Genomic DNA, 20,274 nt, shown 5'->3' on the forward strand with positions numbered 1-20,274 from the left:
GATGCACTATGTACACCCTGTCCTACCTGTACACATGTGGGCCCTACGTAACCACCTGGCTCTGAAAAATGGGCAATTCTTTATTTGATGCACCATGCATGTATATGTACATATGCGCAATCCCTTGCTCCAAAAAACTCCTGACATAATTTGCCTATCCCCTAGCCTGCTAGATCATTCATGATCAGCAGCAGCAAAGAGAGATATGAGACTCGCCGCATCACAGGTCTCCTCATCCCTCACCAACACTGCTTGATCCACAGACAGCTCATCTTGCTCCACCATCATCAATCTAGCATGATACAATTTAAGACGCAATCCATTTACCCTTGACTTATCTAGAACACCATCCAGGTTAGCTAGCTGATATGTGCCATTTGGAAAACACTCCACTACCTTGAAAGGGCCTTCCCACTTAATTTGAAACTTCTTTTAGAAGGTGTTGTCCAGCTTACTGTTGTAGCGCAAAACCAAGTCATGCTTCTTGATACCCTTACTTTTGACCTTTTCATTTATCTTTGCCAAAGCCCTATCTTGCATCTGCCCATAATGTTCCAATGCACTCATCCTATCCAGTTGAACCTCTTGTAGCTGTAAGAGCCTCTCTTCGAATGCATCACTAGGCGGCCCAAGCAACTTCTCTAACATCTTGACCGTAGGCAACTCTACTTCCACAGGCAATAGTGCTTCTTTTCCATACACCAAATGAAATGGAGTAAACCCTGTACCTGTCTTCACCGAAGTACGGTAAGCCCATAATGCACTACGCAATTCCAAATCCCAATTCTTTCCTTGGTGCTCTGTCACTTTCGAAAGAATCTGTACCAACTCACCATTGAATCTTTCATTTAAGCCATTACACTGTGGGTAATAAGGAGTGGTATACTGGTGCCTAATCTTCATCTTTGCACATAAAAAATCTAGCAGTTTAGCTCTAAAGCCAGGCCCCTTATCTGAAAGTAGCTCTAATGGCACCCCAAACTTGCAACATATTTCATCATACACAAATTTTGCCACATCCTTTGCAGTGATCTGTTTTACTGCTATAGCCTCTGCCCATCTAGAGAGATAGTCCACTGCTGTCAAAATATAGCTTTTGCCCCTGCTTGTGATAGGTAACGGGCCTATTACATCAATCCCCCACTTTTCAAACACATCAAACGCCAGAATGGTTTTTCGTAGCTCTGGCTTCAACACTCTCTTCCCAAATGCTTGACACCTATTGCAAGACCTACACCAATGGTGAACATCCTTGTGCAAACTAGGCCATACATACCCCTCTTGCAAAATCTTATGCAAGGTGATCTTTAGAGCAAAATGTCCACCACATGCGCCTTCATGATTCTCTTCCAACACTCTATAAAGCTCCTCCTGCCAAGGTACACGTCTCAACACGAGATCAGCCCCTTTCATGTATAAGACATCACCAATCAATTTGTACCTGTATGCTCTACGCACAAAGCCATACTTCTTAGACTTCTGAATCTCCTTTGGAATGATTCCTGCTAGCAAAAACTCCTCTTCTTGAGCCAAACTTTCCCGGCCATGATAAAGAGGTAAAGTGGTCCTCAACACAAATAGCTCCCCAATCATGCCTTGAGCTGCTTCATGTGCCTCTCCATTTAGAGCACGTTCAATGTGTCTGATGCTCCATGCTTCGAACTTTTTTAACAGGCCTTTAATTCTGAAGCACATTTCCTTCAATGAGGTGTTCTTGCTCTTCCACACACCCAACACTTGCTTCACCACTAACAAGGCATCACCTTTTATGCTCAACCTTCGAATCCCATGCTTCAAACAAATGTGTAATCCGGCTTCCAGAGTAGCATATTCAGCCTCATTGTTACTATGAGCATCCAATTTGAACCCTCTCTTGCATACTAGTTTCCCCTCTGGATCATAAAGTGCTATACCCCCTGAAGCGGCATCATGGCTCTTTCTGTATGAGCCATCAAAGAACAACACATGTGCATTGCTGATCTGTGGCACTTCTTCAACTACCTTTCTCACCATTTCCTCCTTAACAATAAGGGGATTCTCCTTGTAGGTCAACAAATCAGCTAGGGTAGCCCTTGTACTGTCTTCCACTAGAAAAGAGAACTCAAACTCTTGCAACTCAATTACCCATTTCTTCACCACATTTGACATGTTAGTACAATTAATTAACTGTGGCAAAAAGGCATAACTCGTCAAGAAAACAAAAGGCCGTGGTAGCAAGTAATGACGAAATCGTTAACAAGCAAATATTACACTGGCCATCACTAGCTCTACTTCCGAGAACTTTCTCTCCGCTACCAACTTCACTTGGCTTGCACAATACACTGGCCTCATATAATGGTTGCCCTTCCCCTTTTGCAATAGCATGGCTCCAATGGTATCATCCCCTACTGATGGATTTACATAAAACACTTTCTCCCAATCAGGAGCCTGCATGGCTGACAACCCCCCTAACACCCCTTTCACCTCTTGAAACACTTCTTCACACTTGTCATCACACTTGTCATCCCATTGCAATGGATCATGCTTTGCCACTTGCTGTAATGGATAAAGAAGCTGCGAAGACAATGGAATAAACCGTGCCAATTACTTCACTTTGTGTATAAAAGTTGCCAATTGCTTCGTACTCGTAGGTGATGGAAGAAGAATAATAGACTTAACCTTATCTGGATCAGCCTCAATGCCATTTTCTGACACCATATGGCCCAATAACTTCACCCTTGGCTGTGCTAGATGACATTTCTTTGGATTTAGTTGTCCTCCACATTCATTATATCGAGCCAATACCATCTGCAGCTTCTCATGGTGTTCAGCCCTACTGCTATAAACACAGAAGTCATCCATAAAAGCTTTAACACAACTACCAATGAATGGTTCCAACACCCAATTTGCTCTCTCTTGATAGAAGGAAGGTCCATTTGACAACCCAAATGGCAATACTGTGTAGCAATAGCAGCCCCATGGCGTAATAAAAGTGGTCTTTGTGCGATCTTTAAGAGCAATCTTCAATTGAAAATAGCCTGAAAAACCATCACACACACTGTACCTCTCATAACCTGCCACTGAATCCAAGATCTGATCGATGAATGGAAGAGGATATGGGTTCTTCTTAGTGGCTACGTTTTAAGGGTTTAAAATCTACACAAATTCTCCACTTCCCATCCTTCTTTGGACTGACTACAACTGGACTCACCCATTCTGTGGTCTCCACAGGGACTATGAACCCTGCCTTCAACAACTTGTCCACCTCTTCTCGCAAGGCTTCCATTTGCTCTTGACCCATCCTTCTTAGCCTTTGCCGCACTGGCTTAGCACCTTCTTTCAGCTCTATATGCATCTCTTCGCCCTTGAACCCTCTGATCTGTAACAAACTTGGACACTCCAAGTCAAGAATCAACCGCGACAACACCAAATAACCACTTCAAAACAATTCACAGATCACAATAGATTTGCACTGGCCCGGCGGAGTTCCGTGCCTAGAGATATTGGCCCCAAAGACTGGCGCCCCTTTCGGTATTTCTTTTTGTATTAATCAATCATCAAAGTACAAGAGAGTGGTTAGGGTTTCACTCTCAGACTCTGCGTCCAGATGCTCTGAGAAGTGAGGCCCTCACCACTAATTTAAAGGTTACAAGGGATGCCCAAAAGCAGAGCCCCAAAAGCTTTAAAAATCAAAAGCATCAGTTCTCTCTCTTAGAGAGAGTCTCTTTTTTTTTTATTATTAAAAAAAGCAAGTTCTCTCTCTTTTATGCAAAAAAGCAACGCCCAAAAGCTGCCAGCGCAAATTGCGGCGCAATTTCCGGAAAATCCGTACACCCCTGCCACGTGGCACTGGCGCCAGAAATTAGGGTTTCAGCCAGCAGTTAGGGTTTCCAGAAATTAGGGTTTGCTGCGAATTAGGGTTTTTGGCAGTTTTTAGGGTTTGCAGGAATTTTAGGGTTTCTGGCAGAAATTAGGGTTTCTGCTGTCCGCCACGTCATCACTTTGTGACAGATGTCTTCATATGAAGTAATGAACAAATCAGTAATGACCAGTTGATATTGTGCTAATTCTTTCTATCTTTTGTGGTGCGTATGCCCTATCAACTACCTTTTTTTTTGTGCTAATTTTTCCAATTTAACGCTTCTCTTAGTGCTAGGCTTCATTATGGTTGAGTCTGCCCTTGATCTCCGGAGTCATGACAGAAACTCAGCACGCTGAACTTTGTGTTGATGTATGCTCATGTGTGTGTGCGTGTGGTGTGTGTTGTGTTTGGGAGCATATGTTTGTACCTAGTTCTACACCCACTATTGGGCACTGACGACGTTAGTGGGGATGTCGTGGTATTTAGTCAATACTATGCATGATGGAGCTGATGGTTATATTGTCTCGTGGGTGACTACCATGAGTCTATACCTTGCACTTTCCTTCAAGGGTGAATCTGGGTATATCCTGGATTCATCTAGGTATATTTTTTAGTCGTATAGCGGACATGCAGACCTCACATTGTGAAGTTTTCGTCCGAGTTACGACCAGTTGATATTGTGCTAATTCTTTCTATCTTTTGTGGTGCGTATGCCCTATCAACTACCTTTTCTTTTGTGCTAATTTTTCCAATTTAACGCTTCTCTTAGTGCTAGGCTTCATTATGGCTGAGTCTGCCCTTGATCTCCGGAGTCATGACAGAAACTCAGCACGCTGAACTTTGTGTTGATGTATGCTCATGTGTGTGTGCGTGTGGTGTGTGTTGTGTTTGGAAGCATATGTTTGTACCTAGTTCTACACCCACTATTGGGCACTGACGACGTTAGTGGGGATGTCGTGGTATTTAGTCAATACTATGCATGATGGAGCTGACTACCATGAGTCTATACCTTGCACTTCCCTTCAAGGGTGAATCTGGGTATATCCTGGATTCATCTAGGTATATATAAATCAGGAAAACTAGCCAGCATGTGCAAATATATATCCTTCTCCATAGCTGAGAGGTCTCCATTGATCATTTGTGTCATCAATTCCTGCTTCTTTGACAACTCAACTTTGGTTTGCATCAGCCCTTCAATCACTTCATAAGGCCCTTCACTTTCATCTTCAACCTCATTCGCAAATGCAACTAAACCAAACTCCTGGATTTCTTTGTTCATCAAAAGAAATGCAACATCAGCATCCTCATCACTGCTGGTAGTGCTATCACTGTCCTCATTTGTCACCGTGGAAGAGTCTTCATCACTAGACTCATCCTCATCTTCATAAAGCTCCTCTAATCGTTTCCTTGTGTCCATATTATAAAGCTTCTTGGTACCTGTCTTTCCATAGAGGCTAATCGTACCATGTCGCCAATCTTGAACAGCTCCCACTGCACGTAACCATGGTCTGCCCAGTATAATAGGATATGCTCCCAACCTTGCTGGCATCACATGAAAATCAACCACTGCGTTTGCATCATATGCCTCCACTTCTAAGCTCTTTACAACACCCAAGCATTTTACTTTTTGATGGTTTGCCAATCTGATCCGAAAACCTGACACCCCAGCCACTGTGAGACCCATCTTCTCAACGCATGAGTGTGTTATGACGCATATTTGGGCTCCACCATCCACATAACCTTGTCCCAAATTTTTCCTTTTATGCCACACATCTACTATTGGACAAATGTATGGTAGCTCATCCATTGCCAACACCTTTACTGAACCTCTCTCTGGCTCTTTCTTCATTGGGTTAACCATCCTCTTCCACTGTCGCTTTAGCTTAGGCACCATCTCTATAAGCTGCCCAAAAGTAACATCTGCCTTCCTGCTCGTCAGATCCTCCTTCAAGTCATAGCTTAATTGCCCATCCCCTAGTGGAAAATCTGAAACATGAAACTTTCGACGAACTCTTCTTTTCCTCTTGGCCTTGACATCCTCGCCTTCATGGCTCTTTCCTTTCTTCTTACTAGGACCTGGGGCACTTCTTCCTTCCTTATCCTGTGTGGTCCTCTTCCCAATAGGCATCACTAATGTATCCTCTAGCTTTGATGCCTTCTCCAAGGTGACTACACTTAGCACTTTCGTCTTTCCCTTTTCCTCCTGGGTCAGTCCACTGGTTCTTTCGTCTCCCTTAATTTCGATGCCATAATCATTTGACCTAGTTAGCACCTGTCTTGGCAATGGATACATGTCTCCCCCCATCCTTGGTGGCTTATCACATTGCGGGCTGATGTGACCCAACTCTCCACAATTATAACATGTGGGCATCTGCCTCCAAAACCTACCATTGCTTTGTCCAACACCATTCCTAGGTTTTTCTTCACCTCCTGGCTGATTTGCAAACCTCCCTCGACCTCGATTATTTCCCACTTGACCTAGCATGTTTAGGTTGAGATTCTTCATCAAATCTACCACTTGCCTCATGTCTTGCCTTAGCCCATCATCTTGCACCGATGTAGTGACCACTGCTGGCATAAACTGAGTAGTAACAGGAACCACTGGTTCATGATGAACCCCTGACATGCGACCTTGTAAAGACTCTATAGGCTGAAATTCAGACCTCATGGGCAAAGACTCCACCCCTAACTGGCTCATTTTCCTCAACTTCCACTCTTTGTTCCTTGCTACCTCTAGTGCATCTTCATATGTCCTAGGCTTCTTTAGCTCCACTCTCCAACGTATATTCTCCCAAAGACCAGCCAAGAACCTATCCTTCTTCATCATGTTAGGCGGGGGTACCTGTGGTGCTAAGGCCTTGCACATCCGCTCCCATGCCAATGAGAACTTACGTATGTACGCATCTACTGGCTCACCTTCCTTTTGCACCAAACCTTGTACTTCTTGCCACACTTTGTCAGGATCTTCTATCTTCACAAACTCCACTTCCAACCCATGCCTTAGATTGTCCCAACTCAATCTTACAGGTGGATCCGCTGCACGCAACTCCTCTTCAAATGTTTTGGACCAGACTCGTGCATCACTCTTCAAACAAATTTGGAGAAGACGTAACATCTGCGTAGGGTCATGAATCTGGTTGCTAATGCAGGCAACCTCCATCTTTTCCAAAAAATCTTCCACATCTTCATCACTTCTTCCATGAAACTCCGGATAAGAGAAAGCAATGGCTACCCAAGTTACAATGCTTTGAGAACCCCTTTGAACACACGTGCAAGAACCCAAAACTTTTGACTACCCAATCCCCAAAAACTTCAATGGAGCTCAACTTTAGATAAGGACAAACGCATGCACATCAAATGAGTTTTCATAGTTGATCATCGGAATTACAACAGGCAAAGGACATTCCAAGATCTCTCGTAATCTTCTTGGCCCGAATATAAAGACTATGCGCTGTTGGAAAAAAATCTTCTTGGACACATGAACATTTATCTGGATTCTTTGAGTTAAATGAAATGGAGTGAATTGAGGGTCATTTTGATCATCCATTAAAGCCAACCATGAAGCTCCTAAGAAGGCACACTTGACTTAACCTCTGATTTTGCCAAAATTTCAGTAGCATAACAGCATAAATGGCTCAAAAGACCAAAAAACCAGCCATCATAACTTGGAAAAATTTTGACAGAGTTTCCCCAGAAATAGAGCAGTAGGAACCCAAAATATAGACTGTATATGTATGCATAAACTGTCAACAATAGAATCCGAGCATCAAGTAGGACTCACTAGTACATAGCCTATGGCGAGGTCACAAAAAGGGTGCTCCAGCTACCTGTATCACCGAAAGGATCTCCACATTTGAGAATCCCCCAGCTCAATAAAAACCTCACGCTATCGACCCTCACACGAAGGCTAATGCAAATCGCGTATAGTCAAGTCTCAGAAATGACTATCTTCCAGACCAAGTCTCAGAAATGGCTGGGACTGTCAAATACAACCAAGTATGGCTCCACAAATGCGTACAATGGCAGTTTCCACAAGTAACGTACAATCCAGCAGACAATGCGCTCAAACAGGCGCCAAATGATGCATACCCACAACCACTGCAAGTGACACCACTGCTAGTATATCACTGTACTCCAGCTACCTGTACCTGTGTGAATCACCTGTACCTGTACTTGTCCCTACAACGTGTAACCTGTAACCTGTAATCTGCAACCTGCAACCTGCAACCTGTAATCCCGAATCTCGAAGCTTGAAGCTCAAAGCAGAAGGTACTCGAAGAAGATCCTCCGTGGGGGCGCCAAAAGAATGTGAGCGGGATGGAAACACACACAACGCCTCTATAATGAACCGACACACACTCTTGGGATGATACACATACACATTATGGGACACCACTTGGCTTACACAACCAGCCTTGCCGAGACAGGAAACACACAGACGGAGTGAGAAGAGAGAGATTTCCCACTTGCCCACTCAACACTCACGCATACACACTCACACACACACTCTCAATTTAGCTCAAAGGAGGCAAATTGCTATTGTTTAGATTCAATGAAGCTCAGCCCAACACCAATGGGGCAAATAGTTTACACAGTATTGAGGAAATACACCAGATACAACCACAAAGTTAAGCAGAGGCTTCACTCACCGGAGAAGATTACACAGAAAAACAACAGAAAATCTGTGAGGAATTTGGCAAAATGGACAGCGCCATTGCGTCCGGAACGCCCAAAAACCCCACCCTACAATGTCACAGTGCTCAAATCCGACCTCGGATGAGCAGTTTAGGGCAAAAAAATGCTCCAAAAATAGCAAAAAACACACTTGCGGCTGTTCCTCCTCTCATCTCCACGTTTTTTTCTGCTCTTCTCTCAGTTTTTTCAGTTCCCACACTTAGCTTTATTAGTTGGGCACCCTTGGCCTTTTAGATGACCTCAAACGGACCCCGAACAGGCCAAAAACTGACCTCGCAGTGCATAGTTGTCACCTTTGGCACTCAGTTTTTCCAAATAATGCACCCCGCAACCACGTGAAGTGGCCCCAAACAGTGGTCCTCATGATGACCTTTCTGCATAAGTATCACAAGAAAACACCCACGTCGTGTCCATACTTCTCCGCGTGCAAGTATTGACCCCGTTCGACCTCCTGACGCCACTCGATGCCATCTGACGCACCTGCTTACCTCATGTCGTTGCCCGCGGATAGCTTCCTCGAGAAGTTTTACGCGCTACCAACTCCTCCTTATTGTAGAAAAAACACAGTGGTAATGGTAATACGGAAAATCGATGCACTATGTACACCCTGTCCTACTTGTACACATGTGGGCCCCACGTAACCACCTGGCTTTGAAAAATGGGCAATTCTTTATTTGATGCACCATGCATGTATATGTACATATGCGCAATCCCTTGCTCCAAAAAACTCCTGACAATGGAACCTATTCAGAGCTACACTATACATGCCGCTGCCCCGTCTACTACGAGATACGAGGTTGCTTCCACTGCCTGTTCAGAGAGGGTTTTGGACCACTCTCAAGAGTCATGGGATATGAAGATCAGAGATGTCTGGGTTTGTTCTTACTCGAGCTGCGCAGACACAGAGATAGCCTGATGAATGGCGAGGCTAGCCAGTCTCAAAGACGGATCACAGACTTCTTCAAAGCAGACACGGGACGGCCGCAAGAGCCACTCCCACAACAGAGCTCCCCCTCGTCTCACACGAGAGGCACACTGATTGACCGAGCGATTGAACTAGGGAAATCCAAGCGCCCACGACTGCGAAGAACTACACAGCATCGACGGGTTCTACGACAGAAAATTCGGAGCACGCTGGCCAGGCATGCACGACGCCCGGTCAGACTACTAACCATGGAGGAAATTGATGAGATTCGCCAACGACCGATGCTAGATCTCTTGTGATTCAGCCATCCCAACAAGCCACCCAAATTTTCCCGCTTAGTCTTATGCTTGGCTCACATCGACCAACTTAGGCCCCCATAGTAGATATCTTTGTTTTGTACTGTTATTAGGCTATTTTGTTACTCTAACTTTGTATCAGATCCACCACTTTGTAACTTTCGGGTCTCATAGGTCATTATGGCCTTTTGAAGACGTTAATATAACATTTCATTTCTCTCTCTCTCTCTCTCTCTCTCTCTCTCTCTCTCTCTCTCTCTCTCGCGTCTCCTCTTCCCTCTCCGCACTCACGCGTCACACATTGCACTCCCTACAGCTATGTCCGTGATTGTTTGGTGTAGAGCATCTTAGCTTGTAGCTGGTGCTTTGCACTAGCTATTTTTATTCCTGCTGCCTATCAAACTCGATTCAACTCGCTTAACACGCTCTTACTTTTTGAAATCTACCATGTTATTGTAGGCAAGAAGGCCAGAGCTTGAAAGTTGACATGTACGTGAGAAAATTAGCTGTGAATGGCCAATGTTGATAGATTGAAAAGAGATAAGAAACAAAATGCAGGAAAGCATAGCACCCTGGCGGGGTTCTTTTTTTTTTTTTTTGGGAGAATTACCACAGTACCCCTCAAATTTATGGAAATGCCCAAATACCCCTTTAATTGTAAAAATCCCTAAATGCCCCTCAAATTTGGACAAACCTTCCCAATATGCCCCTGAATTTTACCAAAATTCCCGAAATACCCCTCAGATTTTTGAAAAACATCTCTCAATACATTACATTTAGAAATTTTGATAAAAACAATTGTGCTCTAGTGATTTGGCATGTTAGAATGAGGATTTTTAAGGGTCTTTTGGACACAAGAGATGAAATCACATGCAAATGCCATATTTTTTGGTTCAATGGTTATAATTCTTGTGGATGTCTTCTTTAGTATTACAAGAGTCAAGTATGTGATAATGAAAGAAATGTAGGTAAAGAAAGTACAGGGGTATTTTGGGAATTTCTACACATTTCAGGGGTATTTTGGTAATTTTTCAAAATCTTAAGAGGACAATACAAGACCTACATTTGCGTTCATGAGCATTTCTGATCGGAGTTTGGGACTGTCAGAACGGTAACTGATTGACTTATCAATGCAGAAGCTGACACATGGTGGGGGTAGATTTAGGCAAAATACTTTTGCAATTCACGTAATTACTTGATTTTCTTTTTCCAAAATCATCAGAGGAAAATTGAAGTCCTACAATTGCCTTATGTCCGTTTCTGATAGGAGTTTGGGACTGTCAGAACTGTAACTGATTGACTTGTCAGTACGGGTTTTGACACATGGTGAACACAAATTTAGGCAGTATGTTTGCAAAATTGAATTTAACGTAATAACAATCAATGATTTGTGGCCTAAATTGTTTTCCTTGTCTGTTTTGTGACTCAAAAGCTAACCAATGTCAAATGCGCACAAATTGTAACCTCTTTGTCATTGACATTTGTATGTACTGAAGTTAGTTATGTTTCTGTTGCTGCTAGATATGTTTCCCCTTACTGTGACATTGAGCTTCCTATCTGTGCCATTATTCCATTCAATCCAATCAAATCTTTCACAATTCATTGTTTTATTATGATGATAATGGGTTTACTTATCATTTCTTCCTTTTTCTTTTGCTCGTGCATGCTAGGGTTCTAGCCACATACTGTTGTCAATTTGTGTTATGAATTCATCTAAGCATGACAATGATTTACTAAGTGCTTTTTCAAATAAGACAACTGTGATTAACGTTCTCTTTGCGTTATTGATGATAATGGGTTTACTTATCATTTCTTAATGTGTTTTTTTTTGCTCGTGCATGCTAGGGTTCTAGCCACATACTGTTGTCAGTTTGTGGTATGAATTCATCTAAGCATGACAACGATTTACCATGTGCTGTTTCAAATGATTAACGTTCTCTTTGCGTTATCAGCCTTCACCCGACATTTAGCTATAATGCAATCCACAGGTTGAGCAGTTACACAAGATTTTCAAGTTATGTGGTTCACCCACCGAGGAGTATTGGAGGACCTCAAACTTGCCTCATGCAACTATGTTCAAGTCTCAACAGCCCTACAAGCGATGTCTTGCAGAGACTTACAACTTCTTCCCTGCAATTGCAATCGATCTCTTGGAGCAACTACTAGCAATTGATCCTGCACAACGCGGAACTGCTGCAGATGCCCTTCAGAGTGAAGTAAGAAGTCAAGTAGAAGTGTGATCATAACAAAATTTTGATTTGCTAAGTTTGTCCTCAACTAAATTTTGTACTGAACATAGTCCTATTTTGGGTTCTCTATTACCACTTTAAGAATAGCCGTAATTACGAGATTGTGTGCAGATTCTAAGATAACGCATGCAATGGTGGACATGCATTTGTGGTACTCTTATGCCTCATCTTACTTTGCATTCGAAACCCATATGCTTCAGATTACTGCCTTTTCCAATGTTATTTGTAGACTTAAAACTTCTAGTCATATTTAGAAATGTTACAGAATAACGGAATTCAGAGAAATAGGAGCCAGTGCAGGTTTTCATTTTAGGCGACACAATTCTTGACTCTGCATCTGTGTGTTTGGGCACATGCATGAACCAAATACTTGTATATGCATGTTCACTGACGTATGCATGCTGCAACAGCCCTTCTCTAAACCATTCTAGTCCTAACTCAGCTATTTTTCTGGGACATAATTCTTGATTGTGGCAAGTATGAGTAATTGGGATTCTAGAAAGATTGTTGCAAGGTGTGCACCTGTAAGCAAGAGGGATGGAGAGTACCACTTATTAGTCTGCTGTGTCAGAATTTTTGGACAGGTAAACATTGTAAACGCAGAGGTAGGCGTCTGATTGGCCTGTGAGCTTTTGTTTGAAGAGCAAACGGGTTCATCCTTGAGATAGGGGCAAGCAATAAGCTCTTACTGGGATTAGAGTGTTGTACCACCTGGCAGAACTGCCATAGTATATAGGATAATCACACAGAGATCTCTCTTTTAGGACTAGTGGCCCATGGTGCGAGTGTTCATCTATCATGTCATGGATGTAAAATGACTCATCTGTGAATTGCGACAATGAACAACTCCTCTTCGGAGAATTTTGTGAGTCGTCACTGTAATCAACATGTTGCTGCAAGCTGTTGCTGATTCTGCCTGCCATTGCAGGGCATTGATCGTGATTACCATGGGCTGTCAGCATAGGAAAGAATTACGCAAGGCAGTCACAATAGTTTACAGGAAACAGTCTCATGAATACTACGCAATGCCTCTGTGTGATGTAGTCTCTTCTATTTATCATTTGCATATGGGACACTGGTTGTTCGTATGATGTAGTCAAGTGTACTTTTCGCTAGTTCTTGATTAACAGCAGAGCACATAGTATAACCTTCTTGAATAACAGGAGAGAAAATAATGACATATGTTTATTGCCTTTGACTGACACATCTAGAGAATTTCTGCTCATGACAATTAGGATGGTAGGGAGTAGACAACTCCGAGCGAAAAAAAATCCAGATTCTGAGTTTTAAAATAGCCAATGCTTCTTGCTAAGGCTTGTACGCTATCAAAAGGCGTGTAATTAATTTTTCCTCATCTTTGCTACAGTTTTTTCGAACAAAGCCGTTTGCTTGTGATCCGTTGGAGTTACCAAAATTTCCTCCTAGCAAAGAGATTGACGCCAGGCGAAAGCATGAGGAAGTACGAAGGTAAGATGCAGCACTCATTGGCTTGGAATAGAAGTTTATCGCAGGCACAGACTCACGGAGTTTAAACAAGCACATTATGTTTAGCAGTGTGTCTGCTGGTTTTATCAATTGAGGATTAGATGCTGCTTCTTTTTTAGTAAGTACGAGGATTTTCTAGCGAGTTAGATGCTACCATTGATTACCGTCACTAAGATAGATATTAGAATAGGTGGATGTGCCTCTCTTTATTTGTTTTTTCAATTTTCTGTCTCGTCAAAGTTAGACCGAGTATCAAATGTATTATGCCCGGCAAGAGTTGGTAGAGTAGTGCTTACTTTGATTTCTGAGCTGTGTAGTTTTAGAGTATAATACAGTTGTTTTGTGGACTCTTTTATTACAATGGCAACAAGATACAAAGACTCTAAAATTACTGTCATGTTATTGTCACTAAAATTTATTTCAGAAATTTGTGTGTGTGAACTGTAGTGTGCCAGTCAATGTTCAAGTAGTACCTTGTCAATTACCTAGAGAAACGTCGAAGATTCCACTTTTATGTCTGCCACCCGTTTAGTGTCAAGGCCTCTTCGAGCAACATCACTGTGGAAATTGACATCTCAGATGAATCCAACATTGACTAGCTATCTCGAGCTTCCCCCAGTTAGGGTGCAAGGTTTTCGTGATCTTTTATGCTCTGTGAGATGAGACTTTTCAATGTGACTTGTTTGTCGAGAAAAGAATATCTGATGTGACATCTTAAATTTTGTTTTTAATGGGTTATTTATTTCACTAAAGCATAAAAGTTGAATCTGTGTATTTTGACAGACAAGCAGAACGGCAAGAGAAGTTTGACAGGAAATTGACGTCAGTTTTCTCCAAACTGGAGATTTCCGAAGGGGGTGAGGTGGAGAAAACATCTCAGGTATGGAAAAACTTGAAGATTTTTGTAACTGAGCTCATCCTCTTTAACCTCTTTTAAACAAGCTGTCTTTTTGAGTGGCTGAAAATAGTGACACTAAGAAACTAAATTTCAGGTCTGTGTTTTATGGGTGAAGATCTGCAAAATGTATCGTGTGAGTGGCTGCATCTGTTTGTCCTTGATCTACATGATTACATTGGGGATTTTTTTTTTGGGTGCAAAAAAGGTCCTTCTATTAGTTTTTGAAGCTGCACAATGGGTTACATCACCCCTATCATGAGGAAAAACTGTACAAAGAGGGGAGATTCTCCCAAAATGGAAGTCAAAAGATATACAATGGCTAAATCAAATAATGGGAGGGGCAAGAAGCCAAACAAGATGCCTGTACCACCCTGAAAAAGATAGTGGCTGCCACAAACTAATGAAAGCCTGGAGTTGTCCCTCAGGAGTCGGTCCTCTCTGAGCTGCCCTATGTGCTGTCATACTGTCGTCTGAGTCTATCTACAAACTCCGGCCAGAATGAGCGCACCAACACGTCAGGTGGCTCAGGCCGCCCCTCGAAGACTGGTAATCGAGCCCTCAAAATGAACTAGAGGCCCAGGCTAGTGGTCAATTCCATCTAAGGTCTCTCTCATGCGTCCATCTCGCAGTCGAGAAGTCCGGTTCCGTCTCATAGTCTACTGCTGGCCTTGAGCTCGCTAACCATGTTGCTGGCCCCCAAGTAAAGACCATGTCTAGGAGGATGGAAGCCATAAATCTTGAGCCAAATCTGTTGCGCCTTCGGGCAGACCCACAAGCAATGTTGTTGAATCTCCGCTAGATGCCCACACTCAATGCAAACTAAGGGTGTCCACTGTGGGCTAACTAAACTCCCACCGCTGCCCCTCTGCGTGCCGCTAGCCATTGGAAAAGTTTAATTCTGCCAGAAATCAGAAAGAAAATCCTCAGTAATGCCCTGTCGTTGCCTGAGCTTCGTGGCGTTGGAGTGGCCCCCCGCCTGGACATTAATATCTTACGACTAAGTCGTGCAGTGTACGAAAGGTAAGGAACCCCAAGTTGGCCGGGGGGTCCCTCCACAACCATTCCCCAGGGTTCCATTGTAGCCGTGCTAGAGGTCGTGCACCAGAAGCCCACAGATCTCTAGCCTCCTGAGTCTTTTGATTTCCTTCCTAGGAGCCAGGTCTTGAATCCACTAAGGCTCTGTACAGACATCGCAAGAACCCTGATCCTCTGGAAGGTGCTCTTTGAGACCAAGGAAAACTCACACTGGAGCTGCCCCTCCTCTTGAACCTCAAGGGTCAAATTCCTTGTCTGTACATGCTTTCATGCAGGTGCCTGAAGCTTAAAAGGAATCTACCAATCAAGCACTCAACAAAAAGTTCAGGTGTCAGAGATTCGAGTCTTGGTTTCCTTTATCAACTCGTCCCTTACATTTAATGAAGCTGTTGCTGCTGGGTGTGAGTACCTTTGTACTGGCCTTGACGAGAGTTTTTCAGCTAAGCGCTTAAGCATATGAGATTTAAACTGCTTTCATGAGAGTCGGCATCTTTAAACTCGAATTGCAAGGGTTGTATGATAATACCTGAAGATGTTAATCTTATTCACCTGATGATCTAGCGAAATAGACTATCAAATCTATTTTATTCTTCAAAAGTAATGTTAAAGTTGTGTGTGGCCATCAAGTAAGGAGGGCCGAATTCTCCGAGGATGGCCTGTTACCTGTTAATGAGTATTGCTCGTCCCATATGAGTGCCAACTGTATGGAGGCCTGAATGGCTCTACAAAAGGTGATATACCGGCAGTTAGCGGATGGTACAGACTTTGAAGATTATCCATTCGCATCCTTGATGCTTGTATTTGGCTCATTGAGTATAATAGGATGTTTCATGTCAAAAAACCATAATAGGATGTTTCATGTCAAAAAAACATACTTCTCATTCAAATGACTTTGGAAGGTGAACATATCGTAAAAAGAGGCTAACAAAGAAAACATTTCCAGGTCGATGAACTGTCCATAATGCTGACAAAAAGCAAGAGCACTGGTTTTACTTTGGCTGAGGATGAAGGCATTGACATGAGGCAAGCCTTGCAGCAAAAGGATTTTAGCAAGTCAGGTCCTGGGTTTTTGGGGAGCTCTCCAGTGATGCTTACAAAGATTGAGGAAGGCACAGGAGTAAGTGTGCATGCGCCCAAGTCAGGGCCTGCACCCATTAACAACATGGCCAAGCTCCTGAACGTATGGAAACACAAAGACATTGTACATCCGGAGGACAATGTCCACATGGCCCCTTCACGCCCTGTTCCTTCCAGGGATCGCCGGTCACTCTCTAGTCGTTCTCTTCCTACAAGTCAACCTTTGAACGGGAGGTAGTTTTTATTTTGACTTTTGGTGTTCAGACTAAGGATAGTGCCGGCAGGAATTGAACTTGGTCTCTACAACCTGCACTAACACCTTAATGGCTGGCCAAGGCCACATGACTACCATATGCGACGTCACTGCAAAAGGCTTGATAGATAATCAGATTTATTCATGGAAAGTTTTGATTGATAATTAGGATAATACCTCTTATACTAGCAAAGCACATAGGTTGTGTATATGCTCCTTGATGCCCAGACATTGACTATACATGCCTAGTCTCCAGTGCAGTTATCGAGAATAGCCGGAGCACACTTTGGTCTTGAATGGTTGCAATGCATGCCGTTTTCTGGATTAAGTGTTTGACTACGGCGTGCTCTCTCTCTCTCTCGTGATGGTTGTTTGATTGAATAAAGGAGTAAGGAATCACAAGACCTTTCTAGAAAATAAGTTTAAAGGTTGCTCATAATAGGAAATGATACTACATGAAGTGTGAATTATAATGCACCAGCTTGTTGCTGCTGATTGGTATGTATGCGGAAACTACCAAAGAAGTGGTGCATACCATGCCACCAACCCTCGTTGTTCAAACCTGTTAGGAAAGACTACCTTGTGAAGGACGTTGGCATTTCAAATGTCATAAAAAATTCAATAGTGTTTTGCGTGCGCTCCCTCTCCATTCTCTTTGTAGAGTTGGAGGAAATGCTTGAAGATAAGCCTGTGGTATTTAGTGGTCATGGAAAATCTATAAACAGCTACAATGCATCTGCTACTCGATAAAAAAATTGAAACTTGGAGAAATTGTGAATTTTTGCATGGATACATACTTTCAAAAAACTTATAAGGTTTTTGGGAAAACTTGCAAATTTTCAATAGACCAATTCTGTTAAAAAAAAATGATCTTCAGCAATGCTGAGCAAAATTTTGTGAAAGGAATCATTTCCATGATAAATATTTTCACCAATGTATGTACTATCATTGATTAGATCATTGGAATTGTTACCTTCAAAGTGCTAAGTCATCATTTTGGAGTTAGCTAACTGTTGCCTTCAAAGTGGTGTGTCATCACGGCTAAAACTTCACTTTTGTAATGAATTGGCATACGGGGCAAGCGCTCCTGAGCTTTTCAAGTTCCAAGCATGTGTGAAAGAGACGATATTCCAATGTTGTTTAGGGTTAAGAACATGTCACCATGATGCCCGAATGTGAAGCTTTCATTCACTAAATCCACTCAATTCAATAAAAAAGAATGGCCATGTGTGTGGCTTTGTAAATTATGATGTTTGCCGATATGTTTGAGCGACCAAGTAGTCCAATTGAGACTTGCTTGTTTACATAATGTTTCTCATATCCTTCGTGTGTGGCATGTGTAAGAAAAGTAAGTGCCTTATTTGACAATGGAAGCATGGTTTGGAAGATTTAAACATGATGAGCTGCTACTTTGAGGCAAGTATGTCAAGGCCACGCATGTATTTTCAACACAAAAACTCAACATGTCTGCAATCATCTATGTAGTCTCAATGCGTAAACTTAACATGCCTACCACTATTAATCTAAGGCAGCTATTGTTGCAAAGCCACATTAACTCGTTGCGACAAAGAGTCTCAAGTATGAGAGACCTAGCCGAGAAGAATTTTGGGCAATTTTCCACCAGCAAAAAAAACACAGAAGTCTTGTTTTAGCGGAGTCGAATCAAATTGCCTGTTTAATTGCACATGAGATATGCATACATAAAGAACACCTTACCCATGTAACTCTACAAACATTCTCTCTGCTTTGTGTGATGTATTGACAACTCCTTTTAGGAGGCACAAAGAGGCCATGATCTCATTGCAGGTGATCAACAATGTATTTAGTTACAAAAGAAAGTGAAAAGGGCTACAAGGAAAGCCTCGTTAAAGCGAGCATGCCTGATTACAATCAAGTGCTCTATGTATGTGTGTGTGTGTGTGTGTGTGGTGAGGTTCCCCTCAACCTTATGACACCAATCCAAAGCATACTAGCTTTTTGAGGCCTCAAGAAAGGCTCAAAATATATAATCACCCCTCAAATGTACACATACACTTAGTATTAAGGTTCGAAAGCCTCCAAAACTTGAGGAACATTAGTGAAAAGGCCTTCCAATCTACCTCTAATTGTTTTTACTGAAGGATAAAATGTTCTTGAGCATGGGTCCCAATTTCGATACCTTTTACGTTCCCCTCAATTGGACTAGGTAGGTTTCAACAGACTAGATATAGCAAGGGTTGGATCAAAAGGTGTGTTCGTCCAGCAAAATGATGACATGCACATATTTAATAATTATGTATAATCTTCTGTGACAGTGGGGATGTAGCTCAGATGGTAGAGCGCTCGCTTAGCATGCGAGAGGTGCGGGGTTCGATACCCCGCATCTCCATCCGAAGTTGCCGTTGTGCTCTGTAGGCTTCTATTCATTGGACCCTTCATGCTTTTTGGCGTTGTGTTCGCCTTATTACATTAGAGTGCCAGCCACATCGTGGACTAGATAAAGTTCACGTGGAATCTGAGGTCCCGTTTGAGTTGGAAGAGACTATATTTTTCAAAAGGGAAAATTATACCCCTCTAATTTGTGGAAATTCCCAAAATACCCTTCAAATTTCAAAAATTCCCAATGTTACCCCTCATATTTTCATAAAATCCCAAAATGCCCTTCAAATTTTCCAAAATTCTCAAAATGGCCCTGGTTGTGAGAGTAAATTTATCCAAAGATAGAAAAATTCGTAGCTTTCCATAAGAAGACTGATTGTCTATCAATACAAGATACTAAAACTAGAATTTGAGCTGGTTATGTAGGTTTTGGAGATGAATTGCTTCATTATTTTTAGACATAATTGTCTTTTTTTGGGAGGTAATTTGTGACAAATTACATGCTGAGCACTAACGGATCCAAAAAGAATAAAAAGATTAGGAAATTGTGAACAATCCAACTAAAATAGATACAAGGGTATTTTGGGAATTTCCACAAATTAGAGGGGTATTTTGGTAATTTTCCCTTTTAAAAAATAGAAGGCCGGGGAAAACGTAACCGCCCCCCAAACTGTTCCCCCCGCGCCCCCCCCCCCCCCCCCCCCCCCCCCCCCCCCCCCCCCCCCCCCCCCCTCTCTCTCTCTCTCTCTCTCTCTCCCCCCAATGTGGAAGGGGCCTCCCAAATGAACCCTCACTACCTCATTCACTGCACACTTACGTATATAGTACCTATTTAGATTAGAGTGAGTGCAAAAAACTCTTATACCACTAGGCCCCTTCCATTTTTTAGCCGGCACATTCTGGCAGACTTCACAATAAATTCATTTCTTTCAAGATGCCAAGGAATCCTGAAGGTGAAGAAGGATCGCCATAATAAACAAGTAACGAGAAACGACAAATACAAGAAATAAAAAGACATCGATAGAAAATGAAGAGCAATCAGATTAAATTCATGAACGGAAATGTCGGATTACATTGTTGAGTCTTATCACAAGTGCATTCAATTTATTCAATTGCACTTTTAAAGATGAAACCTCCTTGCGTAATGACAATATTTGCTCCT

The 20,274-nt window shown here is 42.5% G+C and overlaps 1 protein-coding gene and 1 non-coding gene across 2 annotated transcripts in view; both read left to right on the plus strand.

Moving 5' to 3' along the window:
• The window catches only part of LOC147461067 (putative serine/threonine-protein kinase At1g54610), a 34,513-nt gene extending 17,431 nt beyond the window's left edge, over positions 1 to 17,082 (plus strand). Inside the window, exons 4-7 of the mRNA XM_086508696.1 lie at positions 11,746 to 11,973; positions 13,373 to 13,473; positions 14,275 to 14,371; positions 16,368 to 17,082. Of these exons, the coding sequence (XP_086364822.1) occupies positions 11,746 to 11,973; positions 13,373 to 13,473; positions 14,275 to 14,371; positions 16,368 to 16,739 (798 nt within the window). The 3' untranslated portion in view covers positions 16,740 to 17,082. The remainder of the gene's footprint in view (positions 1 to 11,745; positions 11,974 to 13,372; positions 13,474 to 14,274; positions 14,372 to 16,367) is intronic.
• Positions 17,083 to 19,049: 1,967 nt separating this feature from the next.
• Positions 19,050 to 19,122, plus strand: TRNAA-AGC (transfer RNA alanine (anticodon AGC)). Its single transcript has one exon. It is a non-coding gene; the product is annotated as a tRNA-Ala (tRNA).
• Positions 19,123 to 20,274: the final 1,152 nt, after the last annotated feature.

This window comes from Adiantum capillus-veneris, chromosome 3 (assembly GCF_014529385.1).
Source record: "Adiantum capillus-veneris isolate H3 chromosome 3, ASM1452938v2, whole genome shotgun sequence".
NCBI lineage: Eukaryota > Viridiplantae > Streptophyta > Polypodiopsida > Polypodiales > Pteridaceae > Adiantum > Adiantum capillus-veneris.